This window comes from Tamandua tetradactyla, chromosome 1 (genome assembly GCF_023851605.1).
Source record: "Tamandua tetradactyla isolate mTamTet1 chromosome 1, mTamTet1.pri, whole genome shotgun sequence".
In the NCBI taxonomy this organism is placed as follows: Eukaryota; Metazoa; Chordata; class Mammalia; order Pilosa; family Myrmecophagidae; genus Tamandua; species Tamandua tetradactyla.
Genome location: NC_135327.1, coordinates 222,201,835 through 222,221,505, shown reverse-complemented (window position 1 = coordinate 222,221,505; position 19,671 = coordinate 222,201,835). Strand labels below are relative to the sequence as shown.

The following is a 19,671-nucleotide window of genomic DNA, read 5'->3' as shown; positions in this document are numbered from 1 at the left end:
TAGTTTTAATATCTTCAGTTAGACTGTATCCCAGCATAGGATCAGACTTTTTTTTTAGTACAGAAATTTTGTACTTTGTTTACCTTCTACCTTTTTACTCCTTGAGGCTTCAACCACCATTGCTGTCTTAACATAATTAAAAATTCACTGTGTACTAGATTTGATGCTAGGTGTTTTGTGTACGTTTTAGTTTAATCCATAAAATAGCTCTTTGAAGGAAGATATCTGTACGTTATGTATGAGGAGCCTGAAAATTCTCACAGTTCACACACTTGACGAGTGTGAGCTTCTACTCCAAAATCCATGTTCTTGCCACAGTTCTTTCCACAGTACTATATGTAATGAAAGATGCAACAAATTACATTAATTTGGACTTTAGTCATTCAGAATTCCCGACAAGTGAGAGAACACAACCATTATGTACAGGCTTATATGTATAGTAATTTTTAACTTAAAGGAAAGAACTTGATTACCATGGAATTGTTTACATATATAGGGCAAATCGTGCACTTTCCAGTCCTTGCATGTAGATTAAATAACAATTTTATTTCCTTAAATAAATTATATGGTAATTTTGAACTTACTGGATTGTTTTCAGTTAGTCTAAATTTGTAGTGTTAATTTGAAGTTTCATTTTTGTTTTTTCTTTAAGGAGACCTCCATGTTATTTGTATTATGCTTCCTAGTGAATGTCTGATCAGTTTAATGATTTCCCTAATTTGGAATTCCCTTAACAATTAATTATTTAAATTGAGTTGGTGGTTCATATCAGGTTAGTCTGCTGGTCTTATGTACTCATTCTGTAGCTAAGCTGTATCCTAAGAATGTGAGGGTAGGGTGCTCTATTAAATTATATTAGCATGAGATCTTTCTTAGTACTGCCATATCCTGGTGATTGACAAATAATATGCGGTTAATAAATATTTGTTGTAAGATAAATCACTGAAAGAATGGTAATAAGTTTGTTGAGGTTGGAGGAAGTCCCTCATTAGTCAGGGTTTTTAAAAACAGAAAAGTAAAGGTGTATGTGTGTTGGGCATCAGAATACAGTATACCAGCAGTAGGGTTAGATCTGCTTAGCCCCAAGGTAAAGAGGCTAAGGTAACTCAGAATCTGTGCTTGCTTGGAGAAGCTGTCCAGCCAGTTGGTTTTAGGGAATAATTCTAGTGTTAGGGAGTACAAAACAATAGGGTCAGGTATCTCCTTTTAGAGCTGTACCTGTGTTATAGCAACACTATTATCATCTGTTGGTAAGATTACTTCATTGGACAGCCATATAACACTAACTCTGTTACACTTAAAATCCTAAAACTGATTTTTATGACTACAATGACCATTCTAAACTGGCCTTAACTCTACCCAACCTCTTTTCCAGATTTGGTTAAATGGCAAAATAAGCAGGAGGTGTGTGGGTCATTGTCTTTGCTTTGCCCAAATGAGTGCTGAAGTCAGAAGACTTTAGTGAATTTAATGACCTTAATCAGTGTTCTTCATTAATAATTTAGGATTATGTTTTATGGAGATAGATAAGATTGAAAACAAAACAAAAGTAGCCACAGAAGCAGACCTATTCAGTGACCTGAGTCTAGTTGTCAGTGGGTTATCATGAGTAGTCACAGGATTACATTTTGGTTCCGTAGTCTTATTCTGACTGGGAGGGACGAGGAGAAGTAGGGAGGGAGTTAGTGATTCATTAATATGAGGTGTGAATATGTGTAACATGAGGCTTGAAATAAAGTTCTCTTTTCTAAAAGGCTTTTCAGTATGTGTTAAGGAAGTACCTTTTTACTTTTTTCTTTTGTTGGCATGGACAGATTCCAGGAATTGAACTTGGGTCTCTGGCATGGTAGATGAGAATTCTGCCACTGAGCCACTGTTGCACCACCGAAGTACCCTTTTATAGCCCGCTTAGATGGCCCCTAATGGGTGGCTTGGGCCTCCCTTGTTCAGCTCTCTATTGCTTTGCTTTAAAATAATATTCAAAATTTCTAAACAGTCATGGAAAAATTAGAAAGATAGGCCATAGAGTTACTTAGATATTTGCAAATAACTGAATACATTAGTGGAAGAATTTATTCTGTCATAAAGATGATACTCTGAACAGTGGACAGGAGGAACATTCATGATGATAAGAATTTTAGGAAATATTGCTTGGGGACAAGGTAAGCCTTCTTAAGCAATACTCAAATGCATTTTGCCTTAAAAAATTGATAATTTGAACACATAAAAATGTTTAAAACTTCTCTGTGATGTAGATACCATAGAGATGGAAAGACAAATTCAAATTGGGAGAAAATAATTTGCAATGTATATGAGACGTTGTAACTTTATATTAAAGTTACATAGAAATCAATACAGCTTAATGTAAGTAGGTCCAATAAAAAATGAACAAAGGATATGAACAGACAATTATAAAGGAATCAAAATTTTGTATTTTTCAGTAAAATTTATACTTTAGTACAAAAATTCGATTTCTGTGCATATGAAAATTCAGATTTAAAAAACCATTTTTTCGTCCTTGAGAATTGAATGCAGGAAAACAGTGCAAGTTGGTGCTGCTAATATGGAGGTCAGTTTGGCAAACTCTATTAAGGTTTAAGAATATACGTATTTTTAGACCAGTAATTCTCCTTTATTTCACCTGGAGATTGAGTAGTTATATTGTACACAAGGATTTTTTGGTAGCATTTGTTGTCATGAAAAATTGGAAGCAACCCAAATGTTAATTGCAAGGGAAATGGTTAAACACTCTGATTCATCCGTAAGATGGGACACTGTGCAGCAATTACAATATTTTTGAATTATATAATGAAGCAAATGAAAATGAAAGTCGTGGTAAGCTTATGTAACAGATGTTTTAAAAAAAAAACTTACGTGTTTTTCCTACTATCCTTACATACTGTGTTTTTCTTTATAACGCTCTGTGTTTCTAAAAACAAACAGCCTGGGTGCTACAGGTAGTTCAGTGGTTGGAATGCCCATCTTTCGTGCGGAAGACCTGGGTTTGATTCCTGGACCATGCCCCCAAAAACAAACAAAAAATCCCAAACATTCTGGCTTTTAGCAGTAATTGGAGTTTTATGGTTCACATGTCCTATACAGCATTACAGCCACTATCAAAACATAGGAAGTAAACGGAGAGAAATTTGACTAGTCCAGTAATCCCACGTTTAAAAGTGTTTGGTACTGGGGGGGCCACGATAGTTTACTGGCAGAGTTCTCACCTGCCATGCCGGAGACCTGGGTTCAATTCCTGGTGCCTGCCCATGCGGAAAAAAAAATCTCTGTTTCCGTTAAAATAAACATTATTTTGCCTATTTGATTACAGGTGCAATTGGTTCCATTTACTTTTTTTTTTTTTACCATTTACTTTTTTTTGTTTTTTAAATATTTTTATTGAGAAATCGATTTACTTTTAAAGTGCAGTATTTTTTTCAGCTCTTACTATATGTATCTAAAAGGATTTTTTATGTACCAGAAAGTGGTCAGAAATAAATTTTGACTTCGGTTTATGCTTTCTAGGATGGTCTGAAAGAGTGCCTGTAGTTAGAAGAGTTGAGTAATACTACATTAAACCTTAAAAAAATTAGGTTGTGGTTACAGATGTGAAGTCTGATCTTTGGTATGTTACTCCCCCTACTGGCAGAATTTGGTAGTATAAATTAATTAATAATTGCAAGCATAAAATGGTGTGGAGTGACGGTTTAATTTCCTAAAGAAACACATTATTTAAAATAAAGTCACAGTCTTAACATGCGTTTGGCCTGTTGTTAAAGTCAAAGATTGGTTAGAGATCATGGAAGCATCATGAAGAAGTCATGGAAACATCAGAAGAGAATGTAACTTAGTTCAAGTAACTTTAAAATAGCTTACGAGGAGACCACTAGATCTCCTCAAAAAGATTTTAGGCACACACACACAATATAAAAATACTGGAGCTAAAAAGAAATATCATTCCATTGCCAGATACTGGTTGGAAAAGAATTTTGAAAATAAGGCAGGTTTCTTGATTGCTTGGAAAAGTTTGCATTGGAAAGAATGAAACTGGAGTCTGGTATTCTTTAAGAGCAGAAGAGCCAATTGAAATAGCTTCTAATACAAAATGCTACATTTAGTCTCTCATGGAAATTTTTTCTTAGGTTTTAGCTGTTCTCAAAGATCTAAAATTTTATATGTTCAGTTTGATATAAATCTGTATAAACTTAAATATCCTAATAAGTCGTAATCGAGCTTAGAAGGTTTCAGACAACTAGAAATGTTAATTAAAACATTCTATAATATAAACACTGACACTGATATTCTTACTTGTTCTTTTTAGTTTTGTTGCCTTTCTGTATAAAATAAAGGTGCTTTTATTTCCTGAGGTTACTTAAAATAAACCTAAATAAGTTAAATTTGTCTGTAAGACTATATAGAGTTGATTTATTATAAATATAACATAAAATGATCTCTATTCATTGCCTGCTTTATGTATTGTTTATGGAAACTATCAGATTCTCTGGAGAAACAGAACCAGTGGGGGCAGGGGTGTATACTTGCATACATATACGTATCTTTTAAGGAGTTAACTTGGGGTACTGTGATAGGGTCTGTGCTAGGTTCCTCTGAACAGAGAGGAGCATCACCCAACTAACCCCTTAAACATAAAAGTTCTCTCTTTTGTAATATTTTAATAATAAAGCCAAGACTCCTAAGAACAGCATTTTATATTTGTATTAAAGCCAATTATTAGTTCTCAGTTAGGCATACTGATTGAGGCAAGTAATAGTAAAGTTGTTTAACCTGTAAATGCTTTAGAAGTGCATTTTGTATGGGTATGTTTTTTGTTGGGATAGGTGGGCCTATTTGAAAATAGTATACTGAAGGCTTGCCTAGAAAAGAGGTTTGGCTTTCCTGTCTTTATCTTACCCTTGCTCTATTCAATCCACCATGTACTGAAAGATATATATATATCTTGCTTTTTTTTTTTTTTAAGTTGTAAGCAACCATGGAGGGATTCTCTTAGGTTTTCATAACCAGCAGGGTTTGCTAGAATCACCCACAGAGCTTTGAAAGTCCTGTTTATGCCTGGACCTCCCCAGGCCCGATTCATTTGGTCTATATAGTGCAGTCCCAGTTATCTGTATTTGAAAACAAAACAAAACAAAAAAGCACAACTGGTGGATCTGATAGCAGTTAATTAATACTCAAAATCAAACATTTTAATAGAGAAAGTCTGGCCTTCATTAATGTTACATGCCCAAGGATTCCATATGTTGATTAGTCTCCATACTACCTGTCTATACTCTTTTCTCACATAATTACAAAAGAAATATGCCCTTAGCATCTGTGATGGCATTCTTATGTCGTCTTGGTCAGATGATAATGCCCACTTGTCTAGTCAGGCAAGCACTGGCCAAACTTGGTGTAAGAATGTTTTGTGGCTGGTTGATTAATTGGAAGGCTGGTTTATAAAATCATCAGTCAGTTGATTGCACTTGTGACTGATATCAGCTAAGGGCGTGTTTTCTGCAAATGAGAAAATCCAGTCAGTTGAATTTGGTCCAATCTGTTGGAGAATTTTAAGGGAGCAGAGAGAATTTTCACTTCTTTTTCATCCAGCAAACCTGTCTTATGGAGTTTGTCGAGACCCTTCATCAGAGTTGCCAGCCTTGCAGCCTGCCCTATGGATTTGGGACTCTTGCATTCCCACGGTTGTGTGAGACACCTTTATAAATCTCATATTTACAGATATCACCTATTGGGTCTGTTTCTCTACAGGACCCTGACGTATACAGCATCATTAAAAATAAAGCTATTAAAATTAGAGGTTAAGGATGTTTAATTTTTGTTTATTGATTTATTTTGGTGATGTTTGTCAGTTTTCTATTTTGAAGTGTTTCCTTTGTTTGGATTGAAGGACTGTACTGAAAAATTTTTAACCTCTTGTTTATTTTTCAAGTCTGTGGCTAGATTTGTCAGTTCCACAACAAAGTTAGCATATTTGCGGAGTCCTCTTAAGGGAATGGTGAGAAAGGGGGAAAATTCAACTTCCCCAAGTGGAGAATTCTTGATATTCTCACAAGCGGTTGGGACAAGCAAAGTAATAGGCCAAGTCCTCATTCTTGGGGTTTGTTCATATGAAACTTAACCCCACAAAGGATAGGCTAAGCCTACTTAAAATTGGGCCTAAGAGTCACCCCCAAGAGAACCTCTTTTGTTGGTCAGATGTGGCTTCTCTCAGCCAACACGGCAAGCAAACTCACTGCTCTCCCCCTCTCTGTGTGGGACATGACTCCCAGGGCTGTGGACCTTCCTGGCAATGTGGAACAGAAATCCTAGAATGAGCTGGGACTCAGCATTAAGGAATTGAGAAAACCTGCTTGACCAAAAGGGGGAGGAGAAAAATGAGACAAAATAAAGTGTCAATGGCTGAGAGATTCCAAACAGAGTCAAGAGGTTATCCTGAAGGTTATTCTTACACATTAAATAGACATCACCTTCTTAGTTAAGGTGTAATGGAGAGGCTGGAGGGAACTGCCTGAAAATGTAGAGCTGTATTCCAGTAGACATGTCTCTTTAAGATGATTGTATAATGATACAGCTTTTGCAGTGTGACTTTGTAATGGTGAAAACCTTGTGTCTGATGGTCCTTATCTACCTTATCGACAGACAAGTTGATATGGATTAAAAATAAATAAGTAATGGGAGAGGGCAAAAACCCGTTAACACTTCATACCTCCTTCAAACCTGTCATTAAAAAGCATAAGAAAATCCACGTTAGAAGTAAAAAAAAGAATGGAGATAATTCCAAAGAGGGATATAAGTCCAAATTTAATTTTATATGCAGCAAAAAGAAATACAGAATTGTTTCATTAAAATAGAATCAAGATACCCATAAGCTGTATATGAAATAAAGGGATATGATTTAGAGATTTGACAGTGTCAATAACTAATACAGTCTGTACCTTACCCCATAAAATGTAGTAACTTAAAGCGCATGTTCACAAGAAAAAAAAATCTTTTTATTATTGCATTCAGGTTCCTTCCTATATTTGTCTGTGAATCCAAAACAGCAAAGGTGAATATGATAAGTGGTCTGCTAGATTCAGGGGCCCTCCTTTAAAATGTGTACTTCACAAAAAATTTTAAAATCCTAGGCCTTCCAAGTTGATCATGATTAATCAAGAAGAACAGAAATACAAATATCAAGCACTTATAATATGCAGTATGCAGTGTAATATTCAAATGCATTTCTTCTGACATTCTCTTATAGTGACTCTGTAACAGCAGTCTTAGCCATATAATGGATGTAAGAGCTCGAAAATTTAAGAAGTAGATATGTGTTGGAAATTAAAGAAACTTCAGAAAATCTGCATATTTACTTTCTTTAGGCTAATATTGTAAAATAATATGAATGAACATCTTTAATAGTCCATTTTGAATCATGTTCCCTTTAGTGTCTCTTTCTCTTTTCCTTTTTTTTTCTTCTTTCACCAGTGAAGTCACCTTATTACTAAAATACCATGATATGAAAATGTCATGATTTATTCCTTCTCTTGTTTTTGGACTTTGGGTCAGGTTCTAATTTTGTGCTTAAATAAAACGAGCCCAATACTATTAGGCAAATGGTTAAATGTTTCTCCTATACACATATGTCAAGAGTTTCTCTAGGATATGATATAACCTAATGGGAATTAACAAATCCAAAAGTCAGTGCATCTTCCAACTTTTCTAAATAATACCAAATTGTTTTCCAGTGTGGTTGTATGTATTTACTCTCTATCGGAAATGTTAAATGTTACCTTTACTCTGTTCATGCCCATATGTATTATCAAATTTTTTAATTTTTTCCAGTCTGATAAGTATAAAGGATATCTTCTTGGTTTTAATTTAAATTTTCCAGTTATTAATGAGATTGAACATCTTTTCTTGCAATTTTTAGCCATTCAAAGGTTCTTTATCTGTGAAATATCTTTTCATTTCATGTATTTTCTTCATTTTTCTGTAGGTTATTTGCTTTCTTCATTAAAGGATTTCTTTTAAATAATCTGATTACTGATACTTTGGATTTACTTGTTTTGCTGTTTTCTAATTTTAGAAATCCACTTCCTTATGTGTACCAGTTTCAGGAGACTTAAATCCACCTTAAATTTTTCTTTTTAAAAAAATTAAGCTTTGATACTTGGTAGGACCACTCCTACTAGCTGTGTTTTTTTTTTTTCTGAAATTTCTTCACTCTTACTAATCTATAACTTTTACACATAAGTTACAGAATCATCTTCTCAAATGCTCTAGAGTTTTGACTGCAATTGCGTTGAATCTATTTAGATCACATGAAATGACAGTTTTCAAATAATGATAATTTTCATGAATGTTACATACCCTGTTTATTTCTAAATACTATTTTTTGCTATTAATGTATTTTTTAGTGCTAATAATTTTTAGATGATTTAGAGACTAACACATTGCTTTATATATTTAATTATAATAAGGTGGGTGTGTGTAGTTCTAAAATTCAAATGTTAAGTTTAAAAATCAAAGTAGACTCCTCTCATCACATCCTTTCCCTACTTGGAACCACCATGGTTCTTATCCTGGTTTGTATTTAAGGCCGTTGTCACATTTAGATAGGATTTATTGTGGTCATAAATATTTTTTACCTTTATTTTATCAGGTGTACAAATCAAATGAAGTTATGTTGTCTCTTTATCCTGATTGAAGCTTAATTGAATTTGTGGTTAACATATACAGTGCTTGAGGTGTGTTATTAGTAGAAAGAGTAGAATTTTGAGAATCAGACATGGGTATGATTCACTGCTTTGTGATATTTTGTGACTTTAAACACGTTACATAATCTTTCTTGTTCATTGTTAAAATAGGGGTAAAATGCCTACCTCAGTGTTCATTCAGGTGTTTGCTGTGTGTACCACCTTGTGAAGATTATATCACATTCCTTGTGATTGGTCCCTGATGCATTAGAGATGCTCGCTTGATATTCCGGTTTCTGCAATTCAAGTAATGTTTTTTCAACTTTATCATCTCTTTTTTATTTAGAATCTACATCAGGAGACAAATCGGTATCACATTCTTGCACAACTCCTTCCACATCTTCTGCTTCTGGACTGAATCCCACATCTGCACCTCTGACATCTGCTCCTGCAGTCCCTGTTTCACCTGTCCCACAGTCACCAATACCTCCCTTACTTCAGGATCCAAATCTTCTTAGACAGTTGCTCCCTGCTTTGCAAGCCACTCTGCAGCTTAATAATTCTAATGTGGATATATCCAAAATAAATGAAGGTAAGCTTTTATGGTAATAAGTTTTACAAATTCATTTGCATTGTGCAAAATTATATAATTAGTAAAATCCCTATTTTAGGAATGGTTTTTTTCTCATTTTGAAATTTCATGTTTGAACTTCATTCTTTGGAATATGGAATTCATATCCTCCATAGAGGCCTTTGGTAGTGTATTTGAGTTAGCGATGCTTGGATTTTCTGTACATTTTTCAAGACTTGCTGGAGGTAAGACATTCTGTGTACTAAATGTATGTGGAGAATTTTTCTTTGAGTAAAAACAGTATCTGTTAGAACTGGTATTGAAAAGCTTATTTCTAAAACTTGTACAGGGAAATTATTTGGAATATAAAAATATTTTAATTCCTACGAGAATAGGATTCAGCTACTTCCATCACACAAGACTTGGGAAAAATTCTGAGCAGGGAGATACTATATAAAATTTTGCATTGATTGATTCTAACCTTTGTTTTTTAATATGCTTCTAAAGTATTTAGGAGCCACCCTCTTAGAAGAAGTCTGAAAAGAGTGGATGTGATCCATAAAACCATTCAGATTTAAGCATTAAGTCCTAAGATTATTTTTGTATTGCACAATTTTCTTCGAACAGTCATTTTCTATTTGTATACATTTCCACATAGCATGTTTAATTATAGTGTTAAGTGGTTTAGTTCTTTCTGTCCTACAAACAGAACTCTCAGGCCGATTAGTCATTAGTCTTCTGTTCTTTTATTCAAATTTTCTCTATTTTGATTTTTTTCTGTAGGGTACTATGTCATCCTTGTGTGGCAGGTAAATTTTTCTAAGTGAGGCCTTTAAACAGTTTTAGGAAACTATGACATAAGAAAATGTCAATAATAAAATATTTTTTATGCTTAGAAAATACATGACCTTCCTAAGGACATGGCCTTTTTTTATTATTATTATTCCCCCAATTCATTTTTAAAAGATTGCTGGAGTGGCTGTTGGTGTGGTTTGAATGGTCAGCTTGTCTGATAAAACAGTTAAGTGCAGTAGCTACCATTTAACCAGCAAATCCCAAGAATAATTCCCTAAGCACTTTATTTATACATAGCTAAATAGTTGGGATAATCTATTGTTTTCCTTTATTGTAAATCCATTAAATTTCTTTTTCTCTACTTCAGAGCTAAGTCATCTCAAGTCCTTCGACCCATTATGTTGTTTCTATTTTCTAGACTTCTCGTTTTGAGAATTCTAGTTTCAAATGCTTCAGTTTTTCCTGGGTTCCTTTTGGATTCCCAAGTTGTTACTAATACACATGTATCTCTGTTCCTGTTTAAATTTAAGAAATACTGTGTTTTCAGTTCTTACAGCAGCAGTAACACAAGCTTCACTGCAGTCTATAATTCATAAGTTTCTGACTGCTGGACCCTCTGCTTTCAACATAACTTCTCTGATTTCGCAAGCTGCTCAACTTTCTACACAAGGTATTCATATTCTTAAATATGACTAGAATTGTATTAATTTTGTTTTGCAATTAATAGTATATTTTTATTAGTCTTTGAAGAGAGTGAATATAATAGTGATTTTATTTATTTTGATTTTTGTAACACTAACATACAATAGTATTTTTATTTATTTATTTTTTAATGGACAATTGACATTTATATCTTAAGGCATTGCCATCACGTTTATAATATGTATTTGATTTTAGAATTTAGGTTCTTAATGGAATGTTTTACTCCAGAACAAATTGTGCTGATTAACTGAATGGGAATCCCTGGTCTAAAATTGAAGTATAATTGTGAACAGACTTAGCACTTTCTGGCTGGCCTCCTGAGTCAGAAGACTGAGAGGAGAACTGAGCTTAGTGTAACATGAGAAAGAAAATAGGAGCGATAGTAAGGAAACCTTTTACATGAGAATAGGTTAAGGCTTAGCTTCTTGCTCCCACCTCTAAAGAGAAGAGGACAAGATGGAGGGAGAGAGAAGAGAGAAAACCATACTGGGTGTGCTTATCTTCCACACATATGGGGAGACCAGCTCATTTAGTCCCAGGTGTCCAGGCAATGTCTCAGATTCTTGGGGGTGGGGGGGTAAATGGGAAGATAATCCCCCACTTATATTACACAGGTGTTTGGTGTATTTGAAATCAGTTGTTTCACTCTTTCACAGCCCAGCCGTCTAATCAGTCTCCAATGTCTTTAACATCTGATGCATCGTCCCCGAGATCCTATGTGTCTCCAAGAATAAGCACACCTCAAACCAATACAGTCCCTATCAAACCTTTGATTAGTACTCCTCCTGTTTCATCACAGCCAAAGGTATGTTGCCTTTGAGAGCACTTTGGAAAAGGAAGCACTTGGTTTTGGAAAATTCGTTTAATAACTTTTAGAATCTATTGTAGAGAAAGCTCCTCTCAGTATGAGGTGGTAGTGGGTGAGCAATAAGAGACACAGGGAAGAAATCTCTCAGCTCATTGAGGAGTGGAGGAGGGAGACTTGAATCTGTCACTCTTGTATACTGTCTTATACCACTCCCTTTTTTTTGCTATGGAATTTGTGGCATGGAGGAAAAGAGGTTATGTTAAGTGGGTCTTAATATTTGTTGAATTTCAAAAAGACAACATCTTTTCCAGTGATATTTCTTCAATATTTTTATTTCAAAAAATGAGTCACTTGTTTATGCTAAAAACTGTGTGTGCATTATATTAAACATTCATATCATGCAAAATAACTATTTGCTTCATTTAATAGATAAGCAAATTGAACCTTAGAGAGGTTAAGCCTGGTTTTAGTAGTAGAGTTAGAATTTGAAACCTAGGTCTTTCTGAGTCCAGAACCCCTTTAACTAAGCCACACTGAACAGGACCTTACATTGGGACAGTCAACTTTTATACCACATAATTTATTTTAGAGTCTTGTCCAGGGTTCCTAAGTAAATCTTATTTGGCCTTTTATCATACCACCAGTAAAACATTGGGAAGTTTGGAATTCACTATATACAAGTTGTGATTTTTCACTCTTAATAAGTAGGAGAAAATTATTTTTACATTAATGGTTGAGCTTGAACATTGGGCTGTTTGAAACTTTTTAATGCCAAGAATTCTATTCAAATAAAATTGTAAGCAGAAATCTGAAAATACGAATGTGTTAAAACATAGCTTACATTGGTGGTAGACCAGCTTAGACCTCCCAGTTGGTTCTTCCCTTTCCTACCTGCAACATTGGTCTGTTTGTGATTTAGGATATCTTATTGATCTAGATTGATTTTTAAAATCCTGAATTGTAATCTTAGGGTGTACTAATGTGATGGCTTATAATTTACCTATATGTTGATGGAAGAAAAATTAAAATGTAAGTCTCAGCAAAAAAAATATTATTTTTAGAGCTTAAAAGCTTCGGGGCTTTATTGTATTTATACAATAAATGGTGGCTAAAAGTGAAATGAGTGGTGATGTTAGTAGTTTATAGTCACTTATAAAATTAGAGTTTCAAACTGTTCATGGCTGTTGGCCTTTTGAATTCAAAAACTTTCTCTTGTTTTTAAAAACAGTTGCTCTTGCAGTCTAATATGGAAGTTATAAAAATGTTCTTTATAAAAGGACTTTTGGTTAGAGAATCACAAATGGTTCCATCTGCGTTTGTGCCTTTAATTTGAGGCCCATATTCAAAACTCCTTGTTCTTTTTCCTTATGACATCTGAAAATGAATGCTTAATGAATCCCCATTGGCATAGCATTATATTCTATAAGGTAGCATTTCTTTGAAGAGGTTTCACATTGAATTTTGTATGGGCCGTAGCCTATTCTTTGACAGACCTAGTATGTACATTCCCTCCAAATTTAGTTGGAATCTGAGCAGCTGTATTTATATGTTGTGGTGACATAGTTATGTATTTTTTTTTTTATCATTTTAGAAGTAATAAATCAGAGAAGGTATTGTAGCCTGCCTGAAAATCAGGAAACTGGTTATGCTGGTTGTGCTATTAAAATAACTTTACAATCTTAGGCCATTTTATTAAGAAATTAGATCTAGGTTTCAAATTATGACTGTCGTCTAGCTTTTGTGACCTTTGGCAAGTCATGTGATTCCATTTCTTTAAAAACTCCAGAATTTTACACTAAGATTATTAACAAGATTTGAGTGGTGACGGGTAGGAATGGTTATAGGACCTAAATGCCAGTAATTTGCCTGATTAAATATGTATCACTGATATTAATACTATGGAACAAAATTAAGACAATTCATCTTAGAAAGTTACTGAAGAATAGAAATAATAGGAAAGTTTCATTGATACTAGAACTTTGCTTTTATCTAGTTTCCCTGCTGTTTCCTTATGTAATAGACTCCTGTCTCATCAGATTTTGAAATTGCAGGTTAGTACTCCTGTAGTTAAGCAAGGACCAGTTTCACAATCGGCCGCTCAGCAGCCTGTAACTGCTGACAAGCAGCAAGGTCATGAACCTGTCTCTCCTCGAAGTCTTCAGCGCTCAAGGTAGCTTTTCTTCTTCAGTGTGGTATACTATATTATTTGAATATTATAAATAGATATCTGTAATAGAACTGAATCTTAGAAGGGTCAATAGCCTAATAACATTTTATATATTGTAAAAAATTTAGACAAGTAGATTGTTGTCATTTGGTGAAGCTTGGATTACTTTGAAGAAAGTGGCTCTTTTTCTCTAGAATTTTACTTAGTGGTATATGATGGGACTAAAAATATGGATACTTGCACAAAGAGGACACATGTGTTTACAATACTTTATCAGTTGGATTTATATCATTTTTAGCCTCCTCATTGCAGTTTTAGATTTGTGAGTATATTGGTGAAACCAAAAATTTCACATCTGAAAAATTGGCTAATGTTTCCCAACTGGTGTGTATGTCAGGCTTTCCTAATACAGCTTCAACTCTTACATGTTACAGACTGTTCTTTAAACAGCACCTTATTGTGGTGTTGCTTTTCTTTGGTAATTAACAGTACACGTTTAAATGAAATTTGTTGAAAGAATGGTTTTCATTTGATTTTCCTATTTTTATTTTATATGAGGTGAAAATAATCCAACTTGTTCTATTATTGTTTTCTAAACAACCATTTCAGCTTATATATCCAAATGAGAGTTGTTCCTTCAAAATAATCATCTTGTTGCCACGCTCAGAAAGTTTTTGGGAAATACTACTTTTAGATTATCTTTAGAGAATGCGGTATTATTTTAAATATCAGTGATGAAAACTCTTCATCCTTTGGGAGATTTAGTGTTTGGAAGTAACTGAAATTTTTTAGAGCCAAATCTGGTGAAGCAGGTAGGAAACCTACATGGTTGATTAAATTTTTGGTTCTCACCACCATATCCCTAGCCCCTGGCCCAAACACTTTTTTTTAATGTTTTGTTGTTGTTGTTGTTTTCTACAGAAAGGAGTTTTATTACAGTATTGATGACATGGGCTGGGTACAAATGTACTCTAGAGCAGAGCTATCCAATGGAAATGAAATGAGAGCCACCAGCAGGAATATGTGCATAGTGTTAAATTTTCTGATAGGCAGATTTTTAAAACATGAGAAGAAACAGGCAAAATTAATTTCTGTGATATATTTTATTGAACCTATATATTTAAAATATCACTTTGACATGTAATCAATGTAAAAATTATTAATGTGGGCCAAATAATTTTAAATGGAGATAACCAATCTCAGATCCCTAGTTTTTTGGTCTTGTTTTGCCACTGTACTCATTGACTGCTACCCAACAAAATGCCTGTATTTTGCTCCACAATACATTCACCCTCTGATTTATCGCTTTGTTCTGATGCTGAATAGCCAAAAGGAATGTGTATTTTCTCCTCTCCTTATCTAAATGAATATAAGATACAATCTCAAATGTGCCTTATAGCTACATGTTAAAATGTGACCATTTCTTTGTTACATTCTTACTGGTTTTGTGGATACAAGTTTAACAGGTTCTGCTGACAAAATTGGAGAGTACAGTTAGTTACTGTAAATTTAACTCTGATGTCAGTGTTACAAGGCTCTCTTTTTTTCCCCCAAAGTGCACTGAGAAATACATGATATAAATATACTTTGGATTTTTTATTTTATCTGAAGGAAAGTAGCAAATTTCTCCTGGGAATTTAGAAATTTTCAAATTGGTAGATGGTATTAAAAGACAATTTAGGGTACCTAGAAACTGTTTTTAGTTTCTACACATTCCATTGTGTTTTTGCTTTCATTAGCCAGAGAAGTCCGTCACCGGGTCCAAATCATACTTCTTCTAGTAGTAATGCATCAAATGCAACAGTTGTGCCACAGAATTCATCTGCCCGACCTACGTGTTCATTAACACCTACGCTAGCAGCACACTTCAGTGAAAATCTCATAAAACATGTTCAAGGATGGCCTGCAGATCATGCAGAGAAGCAGGTGCGTTACATGATTAAAATGTGAAAAACGGTCTTCTGGGCGATTAGGAAAATAAAATTTAAATGTACTTGAAGAAAATCTAATTTGGACCATTAAATTCAAGCTATATTTTGAAATAACTAATTTCTAATTAGAATGTCCCTAATCATTTCATGAGATATTTGTTGTGTACTTACATTGTGGTTCATGAAATAATTTTTGTTTTTTCACGTAAAATATTTTAATGTAATTTTCATTATAACTGTCACTGTCAAATACTAAGCATTTAACCTTGTGCAAAATCCTTTGTTTTTCTTCTCCACTTCTTGAAATTACTAAGCAGTGCAGATAATCCTTTCCCGATTTACTGATGAAGTCCTTAAGACAAAGTACGATTTCCCAGGGTCACCTAGGTAGTACAGGGTTCCAAGTCAGTGTGCTTTTCCACTCTGCCACTTCGGTAGTTTCATAGTCTGTTAAACCTTAACCTAATGACTTCCCTACTAGATTAGCAACTAAAAGTTAGGACACATTTTTATTTGGGGATGAGACTCTGTAGGACATTCCAATTACTGCTGTTTGTTTTTCTCTCCTTTCCTCTCCAGGTAACTGGACAACTAGAATGTTTTGAAAGTTCACAGAGATATGTAGTGTCTTAAGGCATTGGAATATAGTGAAGCCCTTCTATCAATACTATACCTGAACTTGTAGCAATGACATTACCTTTGGTTGACCTAGCATCTTTTATTAGCCACAAATTGTGAATCCCTGTGTTCTATTTATGTATTTTCTATCATGAGATCAGAAATACTATATTTTTGAGAAATCTTTAAAAAGAACCTTGTATGATTAGAGGCAGTTTCTTAAAAGCACTTTTCCTTTAGATTCACTAGCATATTTGTGGAATTAAAGGAAAAAGATTATATACTTTAATCTTGGTTCTGTTACTCAGTAATTTAATATTTAATTTGTATGTGTTAAATGTGATATTTTATGTGATTATAATTTCGTTATCATAGGCATCACGATTGCGTGAAGAAGCCCATAACATGGGAAGCGTTCACATGTCAGAAATTTGTACTGAATTAAAAAATTTAAGATCTTTAGTTCGGGTATGTGAAATTCAAGCAACTTTGCGAGAGCAAAGGTAAGTTTTTCACTGAAATCAGTTTTATGTATTTTAGAATTACAGGATCTTAAGTTGGATTGAAGAATGCATCACATTTCATTTATGAAATTTTGCTTTGTCACATTCCATAATTTTGTAACTGCTTTTTTCATTATTCAGTAATATTCCTGGTAAATGATTTTATTTCTAGATTTTATTTCTCATACCTCAAGGCTACATTTAAAATTCTTTTTTTTTTATGTTACAACTCTGTAAGCGATAGATTGTTTAAAAAGTGAAATATTGGCAGCAACTGTTTATAAAGTTCTTTTGAATTGGAGATCTATTACCTATTAGATCTATTGCCTCCTCTATTACCTCCTCTCTTGAATTGGAGGTAATACTCTATTTGAAGGTGCTTGTTTCAATTGATCTTTCAAATCACTCTATTATTCATGTGCTATAGATCCCTTGGAAATTACAACAGGAGTTTAGTTATCCATGATATGATTTATTTGCATCTTTCTTTTTTTTAACTCTAGGATTATTCTAAAAATAGTTCTAACATACATCATTTTGTCTTTCTACACACATCATTTGGCTTTTAGAAAATTATACTCTTCTTTTTTGCACCTTAGGGAACTACACAGATACCAAGTCAGTATGTGATTTTGTTAAATCACTGGTGTAGGCCATAAATCGTTTTCAGAAAAGAGGGGTCATAATAGGAAAGACTGCATGAAGTCCATGGGAGTCTAGTTAGTGAGGTTTGTGTTTTATTTTTTGTTTTAAATACGCCTATCAATCGGACTTTAATTTAGCTCCATTTTCATGGATATTAAGAATTGCTCTTCACAATGATTGGTCTCTTGCACCTGGTTTGTCTTCCTATATTGCTACCCAGAAAACATTCAGTACTGATGGATCTTATACTGACTTAAAAAATATATATGATACAGAGTATGGAATAATTAAATTTTAAATAGGTTTATGTTCAATGTAATTTGAGAAATCCTAGCATTTGTCACCCTACTACTACTTCTAATATATAAGTATCTATTGGATGGATATTTTGTCTTAACTGTAGACTAAGACAGTTTTTAATTATAATCTTAATTAGTGATTATTTTATTTGAAAAAGTATTTTTGCAGTCAGAAGTTCAGTCTTTAGGTAATATGTATTTGAGCACAGATTCTGATGTCTTATTCTCTTTTCCAGGATACTATTTTTGAGACAACAGATTAAGGAACTCGAAAAACTAAAAAATCAGAATTCCTTCATGGTGTGAAGATGTGAATAATTGCACATGGTTTTGAGTACAGGAACTGTAAATCTATTGCCCAATCTTAACATTTTTGAGCTGCATTTAAGTAGACTTTGGACCGTTAAGCTGGGCAAAGGAAATGACAAGGGGATGGGGATCTGTAAGAGTCAATTCAGGGGAAAGCTACAAGATTGATTTGTAAAACCCTTGAAGTGTAGATTTCTTGTAGATGTATTCTTCACGTTGTAAATATGTTTTGTAGAGTGAAGCCATGGGAAGCCATGTGTAACAGAGCTTAGACATCCAAAACTAATCAATGCTGAGGTGGCTAAATACCTAGCCTTTTACATGTAAACCTGTCTGCAAAATTAGCTTTTTTAAAAAAAAAATTTGGGGGGTTAATTTATCATTCAGAAATCTTGCATTTTCAGAAATTCAGTGCAAGCGCCAGGCGATCTGTGTCTTAAGGATACGATTTTGAACCTTATGGGCAGTGTACAAAATATCATGAAACAACTGTTTCCACACTTGCACCTGATCAAGAGCAGTGCTTTCTCCATTTATTTTGCAGAGAAATGTTTTTCATTTCCCGTGTGTTCCATTTCCCTCTGAAATCCTCAATCTGATTTTATCCATTTTTTAAGGCTCCTCTTTTTCTCCTTTCTTAAGGCACTGTTGCTATGGCACTTTTCTATAACCTTTTCATTCCTGTGTACAGTAGCTTAAAATTGCAGTGATTGAGCATAACCCACTTGTTTGTATAAATTATTGAAATCCAATTGCACCCTGTAAGAATGGACTTAAAAGTACTGCTGGGCATGTGTGCTGAAAGTACATTGATTGCTCCAATATAAGGAAAAAGCCCAATGAACATGGTTGTGGGAGGGGAAAGAGGAAACAAAGCTAGTCAGATGTGAATTGTATCTGTTGTAATAAACATGTTAAAACAAACAAAAATTGTTACTTTTCTTTGCTTTCGGTCAGTGCATATTAGAATTTGAACTACCTGGGGATTCTTTATCAGAACTATTCTTGTTGAATATTTATACTTAATTGAAGTAATTCCTTAAGGAAGGTTTTGTTTAAAGCTTATTAACAGGAGATTGTGTATAAGATATTTAATGAAATACGAAATTCAACAAGAACAATTAAGTCATTTCCCAAGTGGTCGTCATTTGTTAAGCCCTGGTTTACCTGTCTTGCTATTATGACATTTCATTTTGAAGGATGTTTGTGTTGTAGCTAACTGTTCAAGTCTGGTGCTGACTGCTGTTCTTAGCCATCACAAAACGCGAAATTTGTGTAATTGGAGCTTCCTGCTGTTATCTGGAAATGGTGGGAAAAGCTCAGCTTTGTATATTGTTTCCTAAAGTATATTAAAATAAAAAAAGAAACTATTGCTACTATTAAATTACCTTGGCTTTTTTTTTCTTAATTAAAATATTAGCCACATGGCCTTAGCATGACACTGCCAGTATTGAATTAAATCACAAGGGTTCTGATTGCAGACAGATCTTTTAATTTAAAAATCTTGACTCTTCCGATTTACAGAGGGTTTTTTTTTCTTTCTTTTTTTTAATCTGTTCTGGCAGATTTTCATGTGCTTTCAGAACTGCCAGCACCAAGGGCTTATTTTGTGATGTTAGACGTGAATATATTA

The 19,671-nt window shown here is 33.9% G+C and overlaps 1 protein-coding gene across 7 annotated transcripts in view; it reads left to right on the top strand.

The window, feature by feature from the left end:
• Positions 1-19,422, top strand: part of WAC (WW domain containing adaptor with coiled-coil) — a 67,345-nt gene extending 47,923 nt beyond the window's left edge. For all 7 annotated transcript variants that reach the window (XM_077152934.1, XM_077152894.1, XM_077152915.1 and 4 more), the window contains 7 exons: positions 9,037-9,282; positions 10,604-10,726; positions 11,415-11,563; positions 13,618-13,736; positions 15,473-15,659; positions 16,658-16,785; positions 17,966-19,422. In XM_077152934.1, the coding sequence (XP_077009049.1) occupies positions 9,037-9,282; positions 10,604-10,726; positions 11,415-11,563; positions 13,618-13,736; positions 15,473-15,659; positions 16,658-16,785; positions 17,966-18,035 (1,022 nt within the window). In that variant the 3' untranslated portion in view covers positions 18,036-19,422. The remainder of the gene's footprint in view (positions 1-9,036; positions 9,283-10,603; positions 10,727-11,414; positions 11,564-13,617; positions 13,737-15,472; positions 15,660-16,657; positions 16,786-17,965) is intronic.
• Positions 19,423-19,671: the final 249 nt, after the last annotated feature.